The sequence below is a fragment of the Podarcis vaucheri genome, assembly GCF_965113315.1.
Source record: "Podarcis vaucheri genome assembly, chromosome: 10".
Classification (NCBI taxonomy): domain Eukaryota; kingdom Metazoa; phylum Chordata; class Lepidosauria; order Squamata; family Lacertidae; genus Podarcis; species Podarcis vaucheri.
Window position 1 is genome coordinate 44,024,999 of NC_138748.1, and position 20,733 is coordinate 44,045,731.

A 20,733-nucleotide genomic window follows, 5' to 3' on the forward strand; every position below is an offset into this window, starting at 1 on the left:
CAAGAGAAAAACTCAGTAACATCAGGAAAGCGACAAGAGCGGTAGGAAGAAATTGTGCAGCAGTAACTGGTGTGTGCCTGCCCTAGACGCTGGCACATTGTTGTTGTTGTTTTAATTTAACAGAGTCACAGGAGAGTGGTTGGGGCAGTGTGTGCCAATCCAACTGAGAAGCCAACACATTTCCCTCTCCAATAGTGGGAGAAATTGTCCAAAAGAGGATGCAGGCAAGCAGCACCCTCCCTGCACTTTCCTACCCAAGGCAGGAGGGACTGCAAGCTCACATTACGATGGCTGTAAGGGCATCTACTCACTCAGGAGGGAGGACTTCAGAAGAGAGGGAGACCCCAGACAAGAGTAGGCAGGCAAACGCTGCTAACCCTGATCCTGTGGCCATGTTCTTACCAGGGGAGTATGATTTGTTCAGATTCTTAACCTGGGTTGGGGGCATAGTGGCTCAGGAGGCACAAGGGGCAAGGGCCCTCCCCCCCCCTACTGAGTTAAGACTCTCACTACTGTCCTGTCCGTCCCCCCGTCAATTCCACGGGGTCTTGGTTTAAAAGGAGGGTGGGAGACTAAGGGGGGACATGACTGTCATTCATAAAATTATTAACTAGACAGTGAAAAATGGAAAGAATGTCATCTTTCTTATAACACTAATTTTGGGCGGTTACTTACCACTGACTGGGAATAGATTATGGGCAGACAATAAGAAGGGCTTTACACAAAGTACAGGTTACATGGAATTCACTGTCATAATACGTAGAGATGGCCAGTGGCTTAGATGTCTTTATGCATTTGTCTAATCCCTTTCTAGAGGAAAATTATATGGAAGCTATCAGTCATGACCCTGAAAATCAGTTTTTTGGGGGCGGTGTGAAGGAGGGAAGCCTGTATTTAAGTTGATCAAATGGTGTAGTGTGTACTGTTAAGGAATACTGTTATAAAATACTGTTAAGAACTGTTGAGGAAAGGTGGTGAGAAGGGGTGTTTTGAAGCTGTTTGATTATTATTTAAAAATAAAGATAAGCAAAGATATTGTGGAAAAGCTTTTATTCCATCGCCCCAGTAGCTGCGCAAACTTGGTTGGTGAAGAAGATCCAACATAAAGAATCAAGATGCCATTTCCCAAGGCTGACAACAGAATCAGTACCTGTATCCTCTGTGTTGTATTTTCATAGGATTGGGAGTAGGGCTGGGAGGAATGATCCAGTACCACCAAGACACTCAGGAAAGTGACTCACTAAGTTACTGAAAAGTTTCTATTACTTCTATGACTTAAGGTGCCTTTGACAGCTGCCATAATGGAAGCTCTGGTTCCGATCTGTTATCTCTGAAGACTTAAGGTACCACGCGATAAATACGCAATAATGGTATGAAGCTTCTATAGCCCATTTTCAACACTGCATACATGGAGTACTGTACCTATGGACCAGCAAGCTAACATCTGTAAAGAGCCACAGTATAAAGCACTGATGTAGAAGGCCAGTGAGCAGCAAAAAAGATGGTTTGTTATTACACTATAATGGGAATACCCTGCCCCGCCTGTGCCTCCAGGTGACAGTGCTTAGAAATCACCTCCTGTCTCTGCAGTCATCTCAAAGAGAATGGGTTGGTGCTAAATCGATGTTCTGTCTCTCCTGGCTCATCAAGAAGATCTAGATCAAAAAGATGGGTGGTTTTTCAGGCAGTATTGAATATTCCTGCCTACGTCAAACTTCACATTTAATAGGTCTAAGGAATTAAGAGCTAGTTTTTTGTACAGTAAACCAGAAAGAGCAACATAAAAAGATGTAAAAATGCTGTCAATTTTTACTTTAAAGGTCTTTGCTCATCAGAACTTAAGAGTCCCTGTTCAAATATACATCATTAGCCATAACAAATCTTTATGAGTGCTTTTCTAAGGCTGAAGATTCTATTGTTCTGACATATCAGGTCCTGGGGAAGTAGACCAACAAGAGGAGGAAAAGCCTCAACAATTTTTAGATGCTGCTGCTTGAAGAGATACATCATCTAAGGCCCATTTTTTGTGGGCCCCTCCAGAAGAGGTCTGGAGGGTAGCAACACAAGAATGGGTCTATTCTAGGGTGGCTTCCCATTTGTGGAATATGTTCCCCAAGGAAACTCCCCTGGTACCTTCATTACAAATCTTTAGGCGCCAGGTGGAAATGTTTCTCTAAAACCAGCCCTCTGGCTGATTAAATATTCTATGGCCTTTTAAATGTGTCTTTGGAATTATTGGTTTGTTTGGTTTTTATGTATTTTGTGTTCTCATTTTGCATTTTTATGTTATGAAGCACCCTGTGATCTTCAGATAAAGGACCGTATACTATACAAATTTAAACAGTAATAGTAATAATACAGCATGGGGGAGTGACGAGATTGTTCAAATCACCACTCATCCATGAAATTCACTAAATTATGTTGGGCCAGCCTAACTTACCCCACAGGGTTAATGTAAGGATAAAATTAAGGCGGGGCGGCAGAGTGTGCCTTGAGCTTCCTGGAAGAAAGTGCCCTAGAATCTTTCCGAAACTGCTTATGCAAAGTTAGCTTCCATCACGCTAACCTTTTATAGTTATTTGAGACTGTTAACTAGTATATAGATAGAGGTGATCCAGCTGACATTATGAACTTTGACTTTCAAAAGGCTTTTGACAAAGTACTTCACAAATACTTTCAGGTACGTTTAGCAATCATGAACAAGAAGCAAGGTCCTCTTATGGATCAGCAACTGACAAGAAACATGAAGCAGAAAGATGGAAATGTGGAAAATTGAGTCCTCCAAGAATAAGTACTGAAACATGTGTTATTTAACTTGATCATAGTCTACAGCTAGGGACAAGCAGTGAGGTAATCATTTTTGCTGGTAATACTAAATTGTTGAAGGTGATTAAAACAAAAAGGATTGTGAAGATCTCCAAAAGTTATGGCCAAACTGGGTGAATGGGCAGTAAAATGGCAAATACGTTCCAATGTAAGCAAGTGTAAAGTGATGCATATTGGGGCAAAAAAAATATGAATTTCACCTGTATGTTCATGCAGTGTTGGTGACTGATCAGAAACAAGACCTATGGGTCATAATGAAGAATTCGATAAAGAAGCTAATTCTGTGTGTGTCAGCTGTAAAAATGGTTAATTCTATGCTAGGAATCATCAGAAAAGTGGTTGAAAACAAAAGTGCCAATATAATAATATCTATAGTGTGACTGCATTTCGAATACAGTGGTACCTCGGGTTATGAACTTAATTCATTCCGGAGGTCCATTCTTAACCCAAAACCATTCTTAACCTGACGTGTGCTTTCGCTAATGGGGCCTCCTGCTGCTGCCGACGACGCGCGATTTCCGTTCTCATCCTGGGGCAAAATTCTCAATCCAAAGTACTTACTTCCAGGTTAGCGGAGTTTATAACCCAAAGTGTTTGAAACCTGAAGCATTTGTAACCCGAGGTACCACTGTACTGTGTACCATTCTGGGTCATTTTACCTCAAAAGGGTATTATAGAGTTGGAAATGGTTCAGGAAAGGGCACCTCTACTATAAAGAAAGGTGACAGCATTTTGGGTTTTTTTGTTTAAAGGTATATAAAATTATACATGGTGCAGAGAAAGTATAGGGGGAAAAGCTCTCTCTCTCTCATAACACTAGAACTTGTGAACATCCATTGGAGTCAAATGCTGGAAGACTTGGAACAAAAATAAAACAGCACTTGTTCACAAGTGCATAGTTAAGCCATGGAATCTGCTCCCATAGGAGGCAGTGATGATCACCAACTTGGATGGCTTTAAAAAGAGGATTAGATAAATTCCTGGAGGACACAGCTATAAAAAGCTTCTAGCCAAGATGACCATTATGTTCTGTCTCTACTGCTGGTGGCAGCAAACCTCTGACTACCAGTTTTGGGCAGCATAAGGGGGGGGGGGAGAGAGAATGTCACTGGACCCACAGGCATTGACTTGTCCACTGTGAGAAAAGGATGCTGGTCTATATGGACCACTAGTCTGATCCAGAAGGCTCTTCCTATGTTCTTAAATGTGGGGTACAAGTGTAAAAATTAAAATAATCCCCCCCCAACATGAGCTGTAGACAAAACACTGTTTCTGCATGTGCTTTAATGAAGGCAATGTATGAGTCAATAATCCCAGGACCTCAGCCACAGGAGTTTGGGAACCACTCCAAGCAGTTTCAATTCATGTGCTCAAGTAAGAAAGCTAAGAGAAGCACAAAGGGTCTCGCACTTACAGATGTAAAATACATCCTGGGAACACCTCTTGGATCCATAAATAGATTTCTTTAAAGCAATCTTATAATTTGCTACTCACCTGCATGTCTGAGAAAGCAGCAATCGTTGCCAGACAAGCACCCAAGTTATAAACGACACAGAGGAAACCAGCTGCTTTTACAGCTCGATGAACACTGATGTATGTTTAATATGGCATGGCTGAGATGACTGCATGCAAACCTCAAGATAAATCCTCTTCTAGCTTTAAAGGAAAAGGATTCTAACTAGAAAATACATTAGATGAGCTGAGATGTACATGCAGCATTGCTGGGGTGGGTGAGTGAGAATATAGTAGTTGCAGTAATCATAGTGCCTGATGCTCACTGGTCAACTATTATAAATGGATGACCTTACAAAGTATGATCAAACAAATACCTGGCTTACCTTCTGAGTAGATTCCTTCTTTTTCTTATCCTCTTTCTTTTTTCTCTTGTCTTCCATTAACTGTTCTTCCTTTTCTTGCTCCTTCTCTCTGTTAAAAGTTTAAAATCAAAAAGTTATTCCTAAATATATGCTTTATACAAAAAAAGCCAAATCCTCTGCAATAGCAAAGAGATGCTGGCTACCTCTATACTGTGTAAAACACCATATAATACCTAACTTCAAGAGTCAGCCCTCCCATATAAATCAACCAGAAGCCTGTCACTGGAGGGTATGGAGGGTAGCAAAAAGAGAAAGGCTCCGCATTTGTGGGAAATTCTCCCCAGGGAAACACACCTCACACCAACAATGTCTGCTTTCCTGCTCACTCAGGCTTTTGGTCTTTGAGCATAGTGTAGCATGATTTATATCCACGATGTTCTTCTTTCAGTGGGGTGGGGTAGGATATGTCATTTTTATTCTTGTTAAATAAAAAACTTTATAAATTTTTGTTCTATTGTATTTTATTCTATATATTTGGTTTTAAATTACTGACAAAGCTATTCAGCATTTTATATATTTGTAAGTTGCTTACAGACATTTTGTAGACTGCATTAAATGAATGCAATAAAAAATCCTGATCATCAATTGCAGGCTGTCCGCTTTGGGTCTAAAGTCAAAGCATGATCCAATTTTTGAGTTAGATTCCCACACAAATTATTTAATATACCAGCATAAATCCAAAAAACTGTAAGCAAACTGGAAGGAGAATTTGCAGAACTTCAGATTTCCTTTAAGCTTACACCTCACCATTACTGATAGTCAAAATACAAATTGATCTTTAAACTTAACAGTTGGTTTACCTCTTTGCTCAGGCAAAAATTCAAAGGAAAATTCCATATGCATGGTTCTCCACCATGTACACACATACCATCCTTTGGCTGTTAATGCTCTCATAGTAATAATGATCCAAGATCATTCCCAGAAACTGGTACTGAGAAGCTACTATTCTACCTCATGACTTTGATATGCAGAATGCCAGGTGCCCATCATGTCCCCCGCACTGCTCTTAATGGAAACTGGAAATCCATGTGTTTTCCTTTGGCCTAATGGCCACAGGGCACACAAATGGCTTGCAATATACATGCATGCAGAGTCATCAGTCTTCCCACCTTCTGTTTTTTCTAACTGTTTTTCTGCATACCCAGATTGTTTTATGGGCATGCAGAAACTACCCACTTCTCTCTGAAAAGGCCTATTTCATTGCCATACTAGTCAGCACTGGGCCATTCACTTCACTATCAGATGACTCATTCGCACAGGCAAACAGACTACTGATGCTGCAGGTACACTTAGTGATGAATATGACTGTGTGAACCAACACCTAAAATGGAGCTAAAAGATCCTTGTGCATTTCTACTCCATTCTCCCTCCTGTGTTTACTGTGCAAAAACTGAATAACTTCATTTCACTTTTAACCAACAGTAGCTACATAACCAAATTTCCAGATACACTGGTACAACTAAGGCATTAGACCTAAGTAAACAAATAAAACAAATATTCAACTAGCAACATGTGAAAGAAGAACTGCCTCCAATAAGATAATAAACTGTGGAATAAACTGTTTATTGCTTAATTCCCATGATTAATTCCTATAATACAAGTCATTATGTGCATTTTGCTACGATCAACACTTTAGATGAGCAAGGAAGAAGTCTAAAGTCTGAATGTAAGGTTTATGAGCTGAATCCATGTTGACAATTTCTCATGTTACATAAGCACAAGGTAATGTTATGCCATTTCATAGTGCAATATGGTAAAGACCAAATATGTATAGATTTGAGAGAAACTATAATGGATTGAAAAATAACCTCCACAAAATAAACAATGTTTCAGCATTAACAACAGCAAAATTGTATACTGTAATGGTTTAAAGATAAGATTTTATATAAAGAGTTAATTACTAAGCCTTTTTAAAAAAGGCAACCACTATAAGTCCTCCAGAGCCAGGAACTACTTAACTTGTGTCTCTCTTGTCAGTCAGTTCTCCACATAGTCTTCACTTATCTCACCTACTGTTGAAGAACATCAACATTATGGAGGGCCAGGATTTATAACTTTAATGTTTCGCACAGGGTTTTTCCTTGGAATTCCTCAACGTCTAAAAAGCTCCCTAACTGCCCCTTTGGGATCTATGTATTACAGCAGGGGCCCTAAAATATAATGGCAAACAAATACTTTTAAAATAGGTCATCTCCCTTTATACTTCCCTAGTTCTTTGTGTTGCAGGGTAAAGAGAGATAGACATGAAATGAACACTACTCTGCGGCTAAAAATTCCCTAAGGTTATGAGAGTTCTGAGATTTGAGAAGCAATCTGAGATGTAACAGAGAGTGTACAAAGGGAAAATTAAGATCCTTCAGAGCTATGTTTAAATCAGGACTGCCAACTAATTTAAAACAATCACTCTAAGAGGCAGAGATTTGTTCACCAACAAGCAATGCTTGTTGTTTCTTGGCAGAAATCCGAAGTAGCATCACAGCAAGGAGTCTGCCTTCTTTATATAGTGTATCTAGAACAACTGATATGGCACTCTTAGTAAAACACCATGCATTTAAAAGCAGTTAACTAATGCAACAATGCTGTCTTTGTTTACTCAAATGGCTTGAACATCCATGCTTAGGATAAATATAGATGTTTAAGGGAATGGATATTCACTGTTAAGAGGTGTATGTATGAAAAAAAATTGTTTCTATAAGATTAAAATAACCATAATTTGAGCAATAAATGATCTGTGAATGTTATAATTCATTTTAAAAAGTAGGACCTGGCAAGTCAGAATCATGTAAGGTCTTCAATAGATAATGCAACTTTCTGAATTCTTCAGTAACTTCTTTCCTAACCATAAGACTGTTCCTAACCAAAGTACTGTGTGAACATATAATCAGAAATTTCTTAATCTAAAATCAATTCCAGACAATATTAAAATTGACTTTTGAGGACTTGTGGAATTTTAAAAATAAACTTTAATTAAAGAACATGCTCCACATTATCCTCTGGTGACAAAAATACTGGTAGCTTCTTGGCTAAAAGGAGGTACATTTACAGCATAACTCAACATATGTTGTTAACTCAGAACTAAGCCTCACAGTGGTGAAATCCTAAGTGCTATGTTTAGGATTGGAACCTTAGTCTTTAAAAAAGAAAAGGAAGAGAGATTTATTTTTATTGTGAGCGCAGTGGTGCCTAAAGAGTCAAAAAGAGTACTCACATCCATTTTAAGTATTTTATATAGAACACAATAGTTAAAAATAAAGTACTGAATTTCCATCTACTTAAAACCCTCTGGTTTGTATCCAATGGTACCAGTCAGATGACAAGGTTTCCTTCAGCACAATTGGGAGGGATGCCATTTTTGGCAATCTGTTCCGAAGTGCTGGGGGACTCCAGAGCAGAATACAGGGGTGAAGAGGGGAACACTGCTTTCCCCTCATTCTTCTGAATCAATCCTTACCACCAGCTGGGTGGCACAATTAGAAAAAAGCCCTTTGTAAATAGTGAAGCCCCAAACAATACACATTTCTAAACATACTTTGTAGGCGGTAGCTCCAGTTTTAATATAAGCTTCATTCTTTTTTCCTAGTTATTCACAAAGTTCAGCATGCAGATATTTAGGCAAGAAAACCCAATAGCATGCAACATACAGAGGAGAGATCACCAATCTCTTTGGATCAGTGAGTGTATTTGGGATTTTGAGAGAGTGCCCTTGCCATCATGCTCTCTAATTGCTTCACAAACACCCCAAAGACAGAAAGAAAATGTGCTAGTGCATGCACATGCCCCTACACACAGACAGACAGACACACACAGCTTTTCCATGAGATAAGGGTAAAAATCAGATCCAGTAGAATAATAGAGTCCCCTAAATTTTCATGACTTTACATAAGAGTTGCCTCAGTACCACCAGAAAATTAAAGCAAATATTGGATAGACTGAAGATTTAAAATCACTTCACAGATCCAGTGCTTCCCTCTCATTCTGTTGAATGAAGCTTTACAACCAGCTGAGTGACACAATTAGAAATAGCCTGTAGATCTGAAAGAAAATGGTGTGAACACACCACTCTTCCTTCAGCTCTACGCACTTTTTTAAGGGTGGGGGTGGCATGGCTACCTTATAATGAAGAGGAGGAGGTGAAAGGATTTGCAGCCACCAGAAGTCCTCAAGCTTGCCATTATGCCCATGTAGATGGAAAACTTCACCACAATGAATACTCTAGAATACTCTGTTTTCCCAAAATGAATGAGTTAATGTCTTACGGCAGTTAAATATTTCCTTTGAAACCACAAATAGAGAATCCCTCTCAGCTTACAACGGTTACAACAGATTAAAGCACACCTTCTGCCAAGGCACTCATGTAACCGTACTTTTCATCAGCACACTTTTGTCCTGTATCTTTTTATCTTGTGAACCGCCCCGATATCTTTGGATGAGAGACAGTATATAAATTTATTATAATAAAATAAATATACAGGCAACCCCAAAATAGTGTGGGGGTTACATTCCAGGTCACCTTGCGCATCAGTGGAGCACGCATAATCTTTCCCTGCTTCCCCCTTATTTATTTACCTACTTTATTTATACTGCTGCCCCATAGCAGAAGTACTCTAGGAAGCCAGTGTGGTGTAGCGGTTAGAGTGTTGGACTAGGACCTGGGAAACCAGGGTTCAAATCCCCACTCAGTCATGAGCTCACTGAGTGACCTTGGGCAAGTCACAGCCTCTGAACCTACTTCACAGGGTCGTTGTAGGAATTAAGTGAAGTGGGGGTAAACCATATATTTCTTGGAAGAAAAGTTGGGATATAAATGCAATAAATAAGCTATTCTGCTTAAGAAAGATGGAGGGGCCAGTCAGATGAAGATGTCAACTGCCAACCTGGCCTCTGGAGATCTCCACGTGGTCGCGATTAGACCCACACAAATTGCAAAACATGTCTGGTGCCTGGTTAGTTTTGAACACTGGGCACAGGCAGGCAGAATAGGTTCCGCAAGAATGGAGAGATGCTATGCAACACCTAAGTACTACCAGTACTCTAGCACATGGGTAGTCCCGGGGGCTGGTTCGGGCCCAATCGCCTTCTCAATCTGGCCTGCGGACGGTCCGGGAATCAGCGTGTTTTTACATGAGTAGAATGTGTCCTTTTATTAAAAATGCATCTCTGGGTTATTTGTGGGGCCTGCCTGGTGTTTTCACATGAGTAGAATGTGTGCTTTTATTTAAAATGCATCTGAGTTATTTATGGCACATAGGAATTCGTTCATCCCCCCCCCAAAATAAAATATAGTCCGGCCCACCACATGCTCTGAGGGACGGTGGACCGGCCCACGGCTGAAAAAGGTTGCTGACCCCTGCTCTAGCATCTGCTTTCTGCACAAGCTACAATTTCTGGACCATCTTCAAGGGCAACCCTGCATAGCACACACTATAATAATTGAGACAGAAGGTTATCAGAGTGTTCTAAACTATCACCCATCTGTGTCGAAGAACAGCCAATAGCTAGAACTAGGCTCTCCTAGCCACAGAAACCACCTAAGCCTACAGTGCAGAGATGGATCCAGGAGAATCTCCAGACTATGAACTTGTTCTTTCAGGCGGAGTGCTACTCCATCTGTAGCAGGTCAAACACAAGAACTACCCAACAATGTCTCTGTCTTGTCCGAATTAAGCTTCTGTTCACTAGCTCTCATCCAAACCAATACTGCCGCTAAAAACCAGCTCAACATCAACATAACACTGAATATTATGTTAATAAAACTCAGTCCCAAACTCCCAGTGATTCCACCCAGTGGCCTGTAGATGTTAAATAGCACTGGGGACAGAATTGAACCCTGCAGCACAGTTGCCACAGATCCAAGCATGTCACTCTATGGTTCTATAAAAACAGCCCTGCAAGCAGGAACAGAACCACTGTATCATCATGTCACCAACCCATACAGCTGCTCTAGATGTATACTATGGTTAATAGGATCAAATCTGCTAACAGATTAATGAGTGACCACAGGGAACCACTGATGTGTCTCTCCAAAAACACATCACCAACCACAACGACCAAAGCCATTTCAGTGCCAAACCAAGCCCTGAAGCTGTATTGAAACGGGTCAAGGAAATCTGTTTCATCAAAGTGTCTCCAAAGTGCCTGGCCACAACTCCCTCCAGTACCTTGTCCAAAGAGGAATACGGGCAACTGGGTGATAATTGCTCAAAACCTCAGGATCCAGGGAGCACCCCTTGAGGAGGTGAAGCACCACCACACATTTCAAAGTGGCTCGTAAAATGTGACTTTACCACTCCCTGGACTAACCTAATATTTCAGGCGCTATGCAAAACATGAGTGTATCTTTTCTACCACCAAAACTCTCTAAATGTAGTTTATGTGCAAGAGCATATTCTTACTTCAGTTATTTCTCCCTTGAGAAATACTTTGTGATTCCCAATATTTTCACCTTGTGCTCAAGAAGGACATTCTCTTTATGAAAAATACACAGGAAAATTGTGAAAAGCTTTTCTATCCCTGTAATTATGTCCACTCTAGGTCAGTGAAAATTTTGTCTCATCTCTTTTCTCAATAGAAAAGAAATAATAATATCACAGGATTCAGTGATGTCTTCTGTTATATTACATACATGCTAGATAGACTGCAAAGAGCTACTTTATGTGTAGTCAAGCATTTGGGACATACCCCACAGGACTTCTGACTTTCCTCATTGAGCAACAAACCTTTATATATCACCCAACACCAGCTGCTTTAGAAGCAACCCTCCATTTCTAAAGGTGTTCACTATGCAGAATGGGAAGCTGCTAAAGAAAAACAAGCTCAAAACCAACTTGCGCATACAGAACTAAATATATGATTCCTTGGATCATTAAATATCAATACAGTGGTACCTCGGGTTACATACGCTTCAGGTTACATACGCTTCAGGTTACATACGCTTCAGGTTACAGACTCCGCTAACCCAGAAATAGTACCTCAGGTTAAGAACTTTGCTGCAGGATGACAACAGAAATCATGCTCTGGAGGCGCAGCGGAAGCAGGAGGCCCCATTAGCTAAAGTGGTGCTTCAGGTTAGGAACAGTTTCAGGTTAAGAATGGACCTCCAGAACGAATTAAGTACTTAACCCGAGGTACCACTGTAGTTCAATATCAATAGTACCTTGTGTAACAACACAATGAAAATGCAATCAAATGAATGAAAGATCCCATACATATGGCAGTGGCCCATTTCTGACTAGCTGATCACACCCATGTGAATTGGATTCCACAGTAATTTATTCTTTGCATAGTATTGTCACAACTATTGCTATCTCTTACACAGCCTGACCTCCTGGTCTCATTTTGAAAAGAAGAGAATGTTCCCTCTTCTTTTTACTCAGGTTGTGTATGTGTACTTAGGTGATGCATATGACGAACTGCAGCTGCTGAACCTGGCTCTTACCTATACATGTACCACAAAACTCTTCACTGTTTTTGCTGCAATACTATCTCTCTTCAAAAGTGTCAGCAGGGATAATCATAGACATTCTCAAAAACAAAATATTTTAAGGTAAGAGTCTGATCCTGCTCCCAACCTGACATGCTAAGCCTTGCTTAGCTTTTTAAAAACAGCATTCCCTTAGAGCCCTAACTAGCAAAGAGCAAAAATATATATGATAGGATTTAATAACCCACTAAAAAACTTTATGTAAACAAATACAGACTTTGTTTCCCCAGGAAGACTTAGTGGACAAATTCTATTAGTCTCAAGCCATCAACATTAGGGTCAGGAAGGAATCTTACACTCCCAAACCAGAATGCTTGTATTCCTTTAATGCAGCTGTCTTCAGACTTCAGTACCCAGATGTTGGACTACAACTCCCATCATCCCCAACCATCAGATAAGCAGGCTAGGGATTATGGTAGTTGCAGTTCAACATCATCTTGGGCACAAAGGTTGAAGAACCCTCCTGTTGCCTGCACTACTGTCAGGCAATTAACAGTGATGGATTGGGTCTGAATTCTTGAACATATCTTAATCCAAAAGGTTTGCTTTTTTCATGGGGAAGTAATCTCAGTGATCAAGAAACAACAAAACAGGTTGTCCTTTGCCATCAGAGTTATATTAATGTTTCTTAAAATAACCTGGTTTAAAATAAAACCTAAATTTATATACAGGCAATAGTAAGGTCTACATGTATTAACTTAAAACAGAATAATGGCCATCCAAACAGATTAGGCTAAAGGTGGATATCTGCCTGAGGTTGATTGACACCCTGACCTGGTTCTCATATCGCATTAAACTATATTTTATAGTTTATTACTATGGTTGTTGTTGTTTAGTCGTTTAGTTGTTTCCGACTCTTCGTGACCCCATGGACCAGAACACACCGTTATGAGTTATGAGAACAGCAGTTATGAGTGGCCTTCAAGTATACTATGGTATAATGTGCTAATAAATGTGGCTGGACTAATAAGCACTTCATTCCTCTCCCTGTCCAGATGGGGGAAAGGCTATGGTCTGGCTTCTCATGTTGGGCTCACTGTGTGGAGAAAACAATAAACCCTAAGCAGAAGCCAAATTTTGTTCTTTGTTTTACCACTCATGGTTTGTTTGGGGGGTTTCCAGTAGCAAGGGAGGAGGGCAGCACCTATTATTTCAGTATCATGCATTAGCAACTAAACCACAGGTTACTGGGTATATGCACATGCCTTACTCAGGCATGTTTCAGCTTTTGAACACTGCTGTAAACCAAATGCAAACCAATGGTTTAATTTATGTGCTGCATTTATTATACAAGTTTTCTACTAGATCCAGGCACACATCATCAGCAGTTATGAGCGGCCTTCAAGTAAATGATCCTACTTAGTATTATTCCATGGACAGAATCAAACTGAAATCCATCTCTTCTTAGATATCTGAGTGGCAAAACAAGATGTATTTAATTGTTACAGTAGCCAGCTAGTATGTACAGTCTTATCAAATGTCTCTTGAATTTAAATATTGTGGTTCTGTGGGTCTGCTCTTGTTCTCAGGGAAAGAGAATACCACCTTTTAGTGTTAATGCTTCAACTACAAAGTAAGTTCTACTCAACACAACAAGATAGCACAAAGTGCCTTTCTGGATTAGGCCAGTATCTAGTCCAGCATCCTTTTTTCAAAGTGGCCAACCAGATGTCCAGTGGAATCCCACAAGCATAACCAGAGTGCAACACCACTCTTCCCACTGGTGATTCCCAGCAACAGGCATTCGGAGGTATACTGCCTCAGACAGTGGAAGAAAAACATAGATATTGTGGCTAGTAGTAGCCAACAGCCTTATTCACCACAATTATCTGATCCTCTTTCAAAGCGCTCAAAGTTGGTGGTCATCACTACCTCCTGTAGGAGCGAAATCCACAGACTGTATTAAAATATTATGTGCTGTGTGAAGAAGTACTTTCTCAGACTTTAACATTTCCATTTATGTTCTTTTATTAACTTCTCTAAAGGGCCATGTATGTTACAGCTGCTTAGGGATGGGGTGCTACTGCAACAGTTGCAGCTCCCTACTGGAATGTTTTGATGTTCCACTTTTGAATCCATGTATTTTCTTTCAGGATACAGTGGTACCTCGGGTTAAGAACTTAATTCGTTCTGGAGGTCCGTTCTTAACCTGAAACTGTTCTTAACCTGAAGCACCACGTTAGCTAATGGGGTCTCCTGCTGCGGCTGCGCTGCTGCTGTGCGATTTCTGTTCTCATCCTGAAGCAAAGTTCTTAACCTGAGGTACTATTTCTGGGTTAGCGGAGTCTGTAACCTGAAGCGCCTGTAACCTGAGGCGTCTGCAACCCAATGTACCACTGTACATGCAAAGACAATATATTTTCCTTGCAATTTGGTGGTCAGCTACATTCAAGACATGAATCAAGTACTTCTTAAGAACTGGGACAACAACTAAAATGGAAGAGTGTTATTTGGCCATTGATCTTTCTTCTACTCTTCCAAAACAAGAAATAGAGGATTGACAAGAACTTTATTCATCCAGCAAGATCAGACAATTTGCGATCCAATAAACATAGTCCCCATTTAAACCTTTCAGGTCCTTTGTAGTAAAGGTATTTATCAGTGTTTCTTCCAGAGTCTAGCATCTAATCATTGAGCTGTACCTTAGAACATCTTCTTTCCATTCAGTTTTTTGGGGGTATAATTTTTCTAACACTGGGAAGCAGTTTTCCTGAGAAAGTAATTTAAAAATTAATTTCAATATACGAAACATTTACAAGGAAAAAAAGCAAGTAGTTGTTTATTTGTTACAGCTTGAATAGCATTCCAAAACAAGATCACTGGAAATATATTGTGTGTTAATTCAGGGTAAGCACTGTACAATATGCATTAAACATAAAAGTGCATATTAGTCTTAAAAAGCAGCAAGTGTATGATCAATTAAAATTACAGGGACTAATAACATGCATATCAAGAACATAATATCATTATAGTTTTCCCACTGAAAGTTATTGGTTTATTCTAAAATAATAAAAAAACTATTACTTATTTGTTAATCTTATGCCTGCATGAGCGATATGTAGAGGCGCTACTTCTCTCAAAGGAGAAAGTTAAGTATTCACTGCATCCTGCCAGTTAGGAAGTTAGTTTCGTCAACATGTCCCAACAGCTTTTCTATTTGAACCATTGCACAGCAGAGGATGTAAGCTCAATGTCTATTCTTGTTTCCAGGGAAACACTAGACCAAACACATCTTGACTAGCGCTTGCTTCTGCATAACCAAGCAAGAAAGGAAGGTCCCTATTGTTTGTTCCTTCACATAGATTTATATGGATTTGTTTCAAAAGCTAATATAACACATCTTTTCCAAAGAAAGTGAACAAAACAATAACCCTAAAAAATCTCAGCTTATTAATTCCACTCATTTAATCCATGCTCTAATTTTCACATTAGACTACTGTAATATACTCTGCATCAGAGCTTTCCAAACTTTTCATTCTGGTGATACACTTTTAAGACATGCATCATTTTGCAACGCAGTAATTCAGATTTACTAGCAAACCAAAGGTTAAATAAACTCCTTCTCAGCCCCAAGAGAAGCGTGGAAAGCATTTATACAACACACCTACACACTGCAGCCAAAACACCAACCTGTTGCGATACACAAATAATGTCACAACACAGTTTGGAAAGCTCTGCGCTACATGAAGCTGCCTTTCAAAATTGTTTTAAAACTGCAATTAGTTGTGAGTGCAGCAGCTAGATTACCAAATAGGACTGGGCATAATGAGTATAGAAAGTGAGATCTCCAACAAAATGTTCTAGCCCCTCTATTCTTCCTCTCACCCAGTTTTCTGCCCTCTTAAAAAAAAAAATCTAGCTTGCATTTGATAGCCATTAAACAACCTCCTCATGAGCCAAGTTTGATAGGTAGGCAAAACTGTCAAACACCAGACATCACAATGGCCTGTGTATGGGGTGCTTTAAACCTCCAATAACCAGCTGACTGTCAGTGCTTACAGGAGTTCAAAGCAGCACTTTAAAGCCTTATCACCTGATTGTGAGGGCAACAAAATGCTTGTTAAGGTCCCTGACAGCTCTAATGATCAGCTGCTAATCAATGCTTGCAGACAAGCCTGCACAGTGCTTTGAAGCTGTACCTTCAAGTGTTACTCTGCAAGCCAAGACAATGGGAGCCCTTTCCAGTGTCCAACTATCAGCTGATAATCTGGGCTTCAAAACATCAGCAATCAACAGATCACTGAACTAGCAAAGAGGTCACATGGCATTATGCACAGCATTTTGCAGATGCTATCAGTGGTGCCTGCAAACCCATTTTACAAAAACAAGACTTTTCCTGCTCCACATCTGACATCATAAATGGAATCAAGTACAGGGCAGGTAGCTGTGGCTTGGCCCAAAATAGCCTCATGGGCCAAATAAGGAGGGCTGGTTGGCTTAATTAGTTCCCCACTGCTGATCTTGAATTAGTTGTTTACAGCTTATGACCATGGTACTTAAAGGGCTGTCTGTCTGTGTCACTTGTACATTAAGATCTTTCTACTAGGTGCCTTTTGTCTTTTGTAGCTGGCTACCGAGGAAAGGGTCTTCTCTGTGATAGTGCTCCAATTATGAAATATGCTCCCTTGGCATTTCATCTGCTTTGTTGTCATTTTACAGCCTGCCAAAGAATTCCCCACTTTTTAAATTTAAAAACTATTAGCAGGGATTATCTGATAAAATATTACTGTTCCCTCCCTTTACACTCTCCATCCCCACCCCACCCTGACTGAGAAGAATTTGCCTCAAGGCCAACAAATTGCATTTATTTCAAAACTGTCAGTTTCTGAAGTTGACTTATTTAACAAAGGATAATTTTATGTATAAAAATAGTTCTGTGTCAGTACAACACAAGAAGCTTCAGTTAACCAAAAGCTCAAGCTTCTGAACACCTCCTCAGCCCTGCAGTGAGAGGGGTGACATGTGATAGACTATGTTGACTGCTATTAGTTAGCTTTGTTATTCTAATCTAGAATGCATTTCCTACTGATGTTATCTGTTTGTAAGCCACTTTAAGGATCTTCTTTGCTAAATTGCAAGTTAAAAATCGCCAGACTAAATGCATTCACTACATCTTAGCTGGAAATGCTTATGGCCACAATTTCCGAAAGCAACATAATCTTTCTACTCATCACCACAGTCATTTTGCAATTTGTAAATAAACATGGTAGGGCTCTTTAAAGGCACTGAAGGAAGTGTACTTTAGCTAACAGACAGGATAGTTAAGTCCCTGACTATTCTATGAAATGGTCATCTAATCTGCAGAGATAAAGCAGACAGACAGACAGAGGTCACAAGCAGTTTAATATAGCAGGTCGACCCTTTCCTGCAATATTAACCCTATAATCTGCTATGAAGATTAATGTGTGAGCTGGCATAGGAGATTTCCTGCACCCATTTGCATGTGCCCTATTTGTAAGAACTTTGTACATTTCAAAACAGAAAGCACCAAGTAAATTCCTTATTATTTCACAGAAAGATTTATTAGAAGACTGATGTACTCATGTGTACCCCACATGCAGGGCATAGCAGTATTGACAGAGAGCCAGGGCCATGCTTTTGGCCCTGCACATATTACCACTCCATTCTGAAAAAAAATATTATTCTCTTGACAAGAGTAGCAGACTCAATCTGGAAAACAAGGGAAAGAGGACTTGATTATCAAAGCAATGTTTCATGCCTTAAACAGAGCAGCAACATGACATCCATGAATAAGGAGACTATACCAGGAGAGGGTATAGGGTACCGGTATTTATGAATATGGCAGCAGCATATCTTAAAGATGCCTATTAAGTCCCATTTGAGAATGAGGATTGATTCTACTATCGCCTCCTTAGCAACCACCCATGCAGGTAGAGCAGTGGGACTAGGAGGAGGATAGGATAGAATTTCAATGGTTGCTATTAAGAACATTTGAAACCACACCCCTCTCATCGCTGAGCTTGAGAACAACTATTCAATGAAAGAGAAAGCATATGTAAGTTATTTTTAACTATAGCAATTGAACAATGGAAAAAGGTTCCCTCATACTGTTGGATTTACAGTTCACCCAAGGTTGCCTTAGTCTGGTTTAGTCATAGGAGTGAAAAAGAAGCAATTCTAAAAAAATCCAGAAAGCAGCATTTTAAAAAATGAAGAGCAGAAAAATTTCAGAATTCATAAAAAAGTATCCCAAAGCTTTAAACAAATTTAGAATCTGACCTGGAATATTTATTTGCCTTATGTTTAGTGAACAAAAGGTACGTAGCAATTTTTATGCTCTATAAACATCTAACATGTTTTCTTAGTCAAAAGTAGTCAAGACTGTAAAATATGATGAAACTGCCATTGGATCTTTGGATCAAGGGGGATATACAAATTTAACAACAGTAGCAACAACAACTCCTCACACTTAATGTAGTTTTGGCCACAATCTTGCAGCACACCTCAAAATAAGTTTTACCTGAGCTCAACGGGATTTCCTGCTTAGTAAGACTGCATGCATCCCCGCGGCGGGGTGAGCTCCCATCTTTCGGTCCCAGCTCCTGCCCACCTAGCAGTTCGAAAGCACCTCCGGGTGCAAGTAGATAAATAGGGACCACTTTATAGCGGGAAGGTAAACGGCGTTTCCGTGTGCTGCGCTGGTGCTGGCTCGCCAGAGCAGCTTCATCACGCTGGCCACGTGACCTGGAAGTGTCTCCAGACAGCGCTGGCCCCCGGCCTATAGAGTGAGATGGGTGCACAACCCTAGAGTCGGACACGACTGGCCCATACCGGCAGGGGTACCTTTACCTTTTTAAGACTGCATGCATAGAATTACACTCATAGTCTGACCAATTCACTCTTACATTGAAGGATAGAGTGGTAGGAAAAAGTGGCTTTTGCTACCCAAACACCTGATTCACCCAGCCAACATAGGAACAATTTTTTTAATTTTGTTTTATTTTGCTGGTGGTAAACCAGGGGGTCTGCAGGGTAACTCAACAGTAAAAGATGTGTCTTTTGATATGTTCCACCCCACCAAACACCTGATTCACGCAGCAGCGCAGCGGCGGTGTGGGTGTGGAGATGTGTCTTTTGCTACTGTGTTGCTGGGCAAATAAGGGATTTGGTGGGGGTAGCACTACAGAAAAAGTTGCATGTCTTTTGCTGCTGCTGTGCCTGGCAGACCAGCTGACTGCAACCAGTGGAGATGCTAGGTGCCAGGGGTGGCACCTGGACACCTGCATCCAGACACAAAAGGCTGGTTACCAGTTGCAAAATGTGACTGGCAACTGGCTAATTTCCAACGCTGCTAGGAGCTTGGAGGACAGTGCTTGTACGCCAAGCAGGGAAAGCGCCTAGACACAATACATGTGCCCATACATCTAAAATAGGTCACAATAGGACCATAGCAAGTTGCAAAATGTGCCTAGTCCTTAGGGAGTATTTAATGCTGCAGGGAAAGTAGCAATAAATTGCTCTATAGAAACATCATCATTTAGTAGAAATAGAAGGCACAGACTAGATTATGAAATGTCAGGGATAGGAAGATTTTAAAGCCATGATAGTAAAGGACAAAACCAAGAGATCTGGTGTACTCTGAAAAGCAGTAGTTGTGGAGAATCCACACACCTTTGTTCTTCCAAATTTTTGTGTCAAAGAGCATGATGCCAGTCATGAAAAGGTAACAGAGCATTTTCACTATTTAGCACATAAAGCTAAATCCAGTTCACCTTCAATTATGTACTCTCAATGGAACAGCCATCAGAGCAAAAAGAAAAAGAAAAGCCAATTCTCCCAAGGATGATCGTTTAATGGTTATTAACCAACTCTTCCAACAGGATTCATGGTATTACTCAATATAGCACCAAAACACACACCAGTTTATATTTCAATTGCTTAATGTTGACTACTTCCCATTATACATTTCTATAGGGTACATTCCAGTGGGAGTACAGAATGAAGTTTCCAATTTCGTATCCTTTTTCATGTTGGAAAGTTGCATCCAATCAACCCAGCTGAAAACGAGGAGATGAACTAATAGGATGAGGGGAAGTCAAAGACCAATGAATACATTGTCTGCTATAAATAAAGATGAAATAAAAAAATTCCTTCCAGTAGCACCTTAAAGACCAACTAAGTTAGTTAAGTAAAGTTAGTTAAGTAATTAAATAAAGATGGACAGTTTTAATTGATACTAAACTTTAAAATGCATTTAAGTTTAAAAATAAACCAGGTGTGCAATGAAATCTCAATTCAATATAAAGCAAAACATGTTAAAGCCTATACACTGATTAAGATCTAAATTCTGCTCTCTGACAAAACATAATAAAATACTTCTGTGGTTTAGTAAACCTCTCTCTCTCATTACATATGAACCAGGAAACTGTATTTTAAACTTGGACTTCAAACCAAGCTCTAAAACCAGACCCCATTTGTAGTTCAAGATTAATTCAGGTTCCCAGTTCCTAAGCAATGGGAAAGTATGGCTTAACTAACCCCAAAGTCCTATTACAGATCACAAAGCAAAGGCAGGAGAATGTGGGCACA

At 40.0% G+C, this 20,733-nt stretch overlaps 1 protein-coding gene across 10 annotated transcripts in view; it reads right to left on the reverse strand.

Moving 5' to 3' along the window:
• TNRC6B (trinucleotide repeat containing adaptor 6B) overlaps nt 1-20,733 on the reverse strand; it is a 92,928-nt gene that overhangs the window by 42,429 nt on the left and 29,766 nt on the right. For 8 of the 10 annotated variants that reach the window (XM_082241272.1, XM_082241269.1, XM_082241271.1 and 5 more), the window contains one exon: nt 4,665-4,752. In XM_082241272.1, the coding sequence (XP_082097398.1) occupies nt 4,665-4,752 (88 nt within the window). Of the gene's footprint in view, nt 1-4,664; nt 4,753-14,825; nt 14,894-20,733 lie in introns of all 10 variants that reach the window. The other 2 variants (XM_082241270.1, XM_082241274.1) reach the window with 1 other exon arrangement.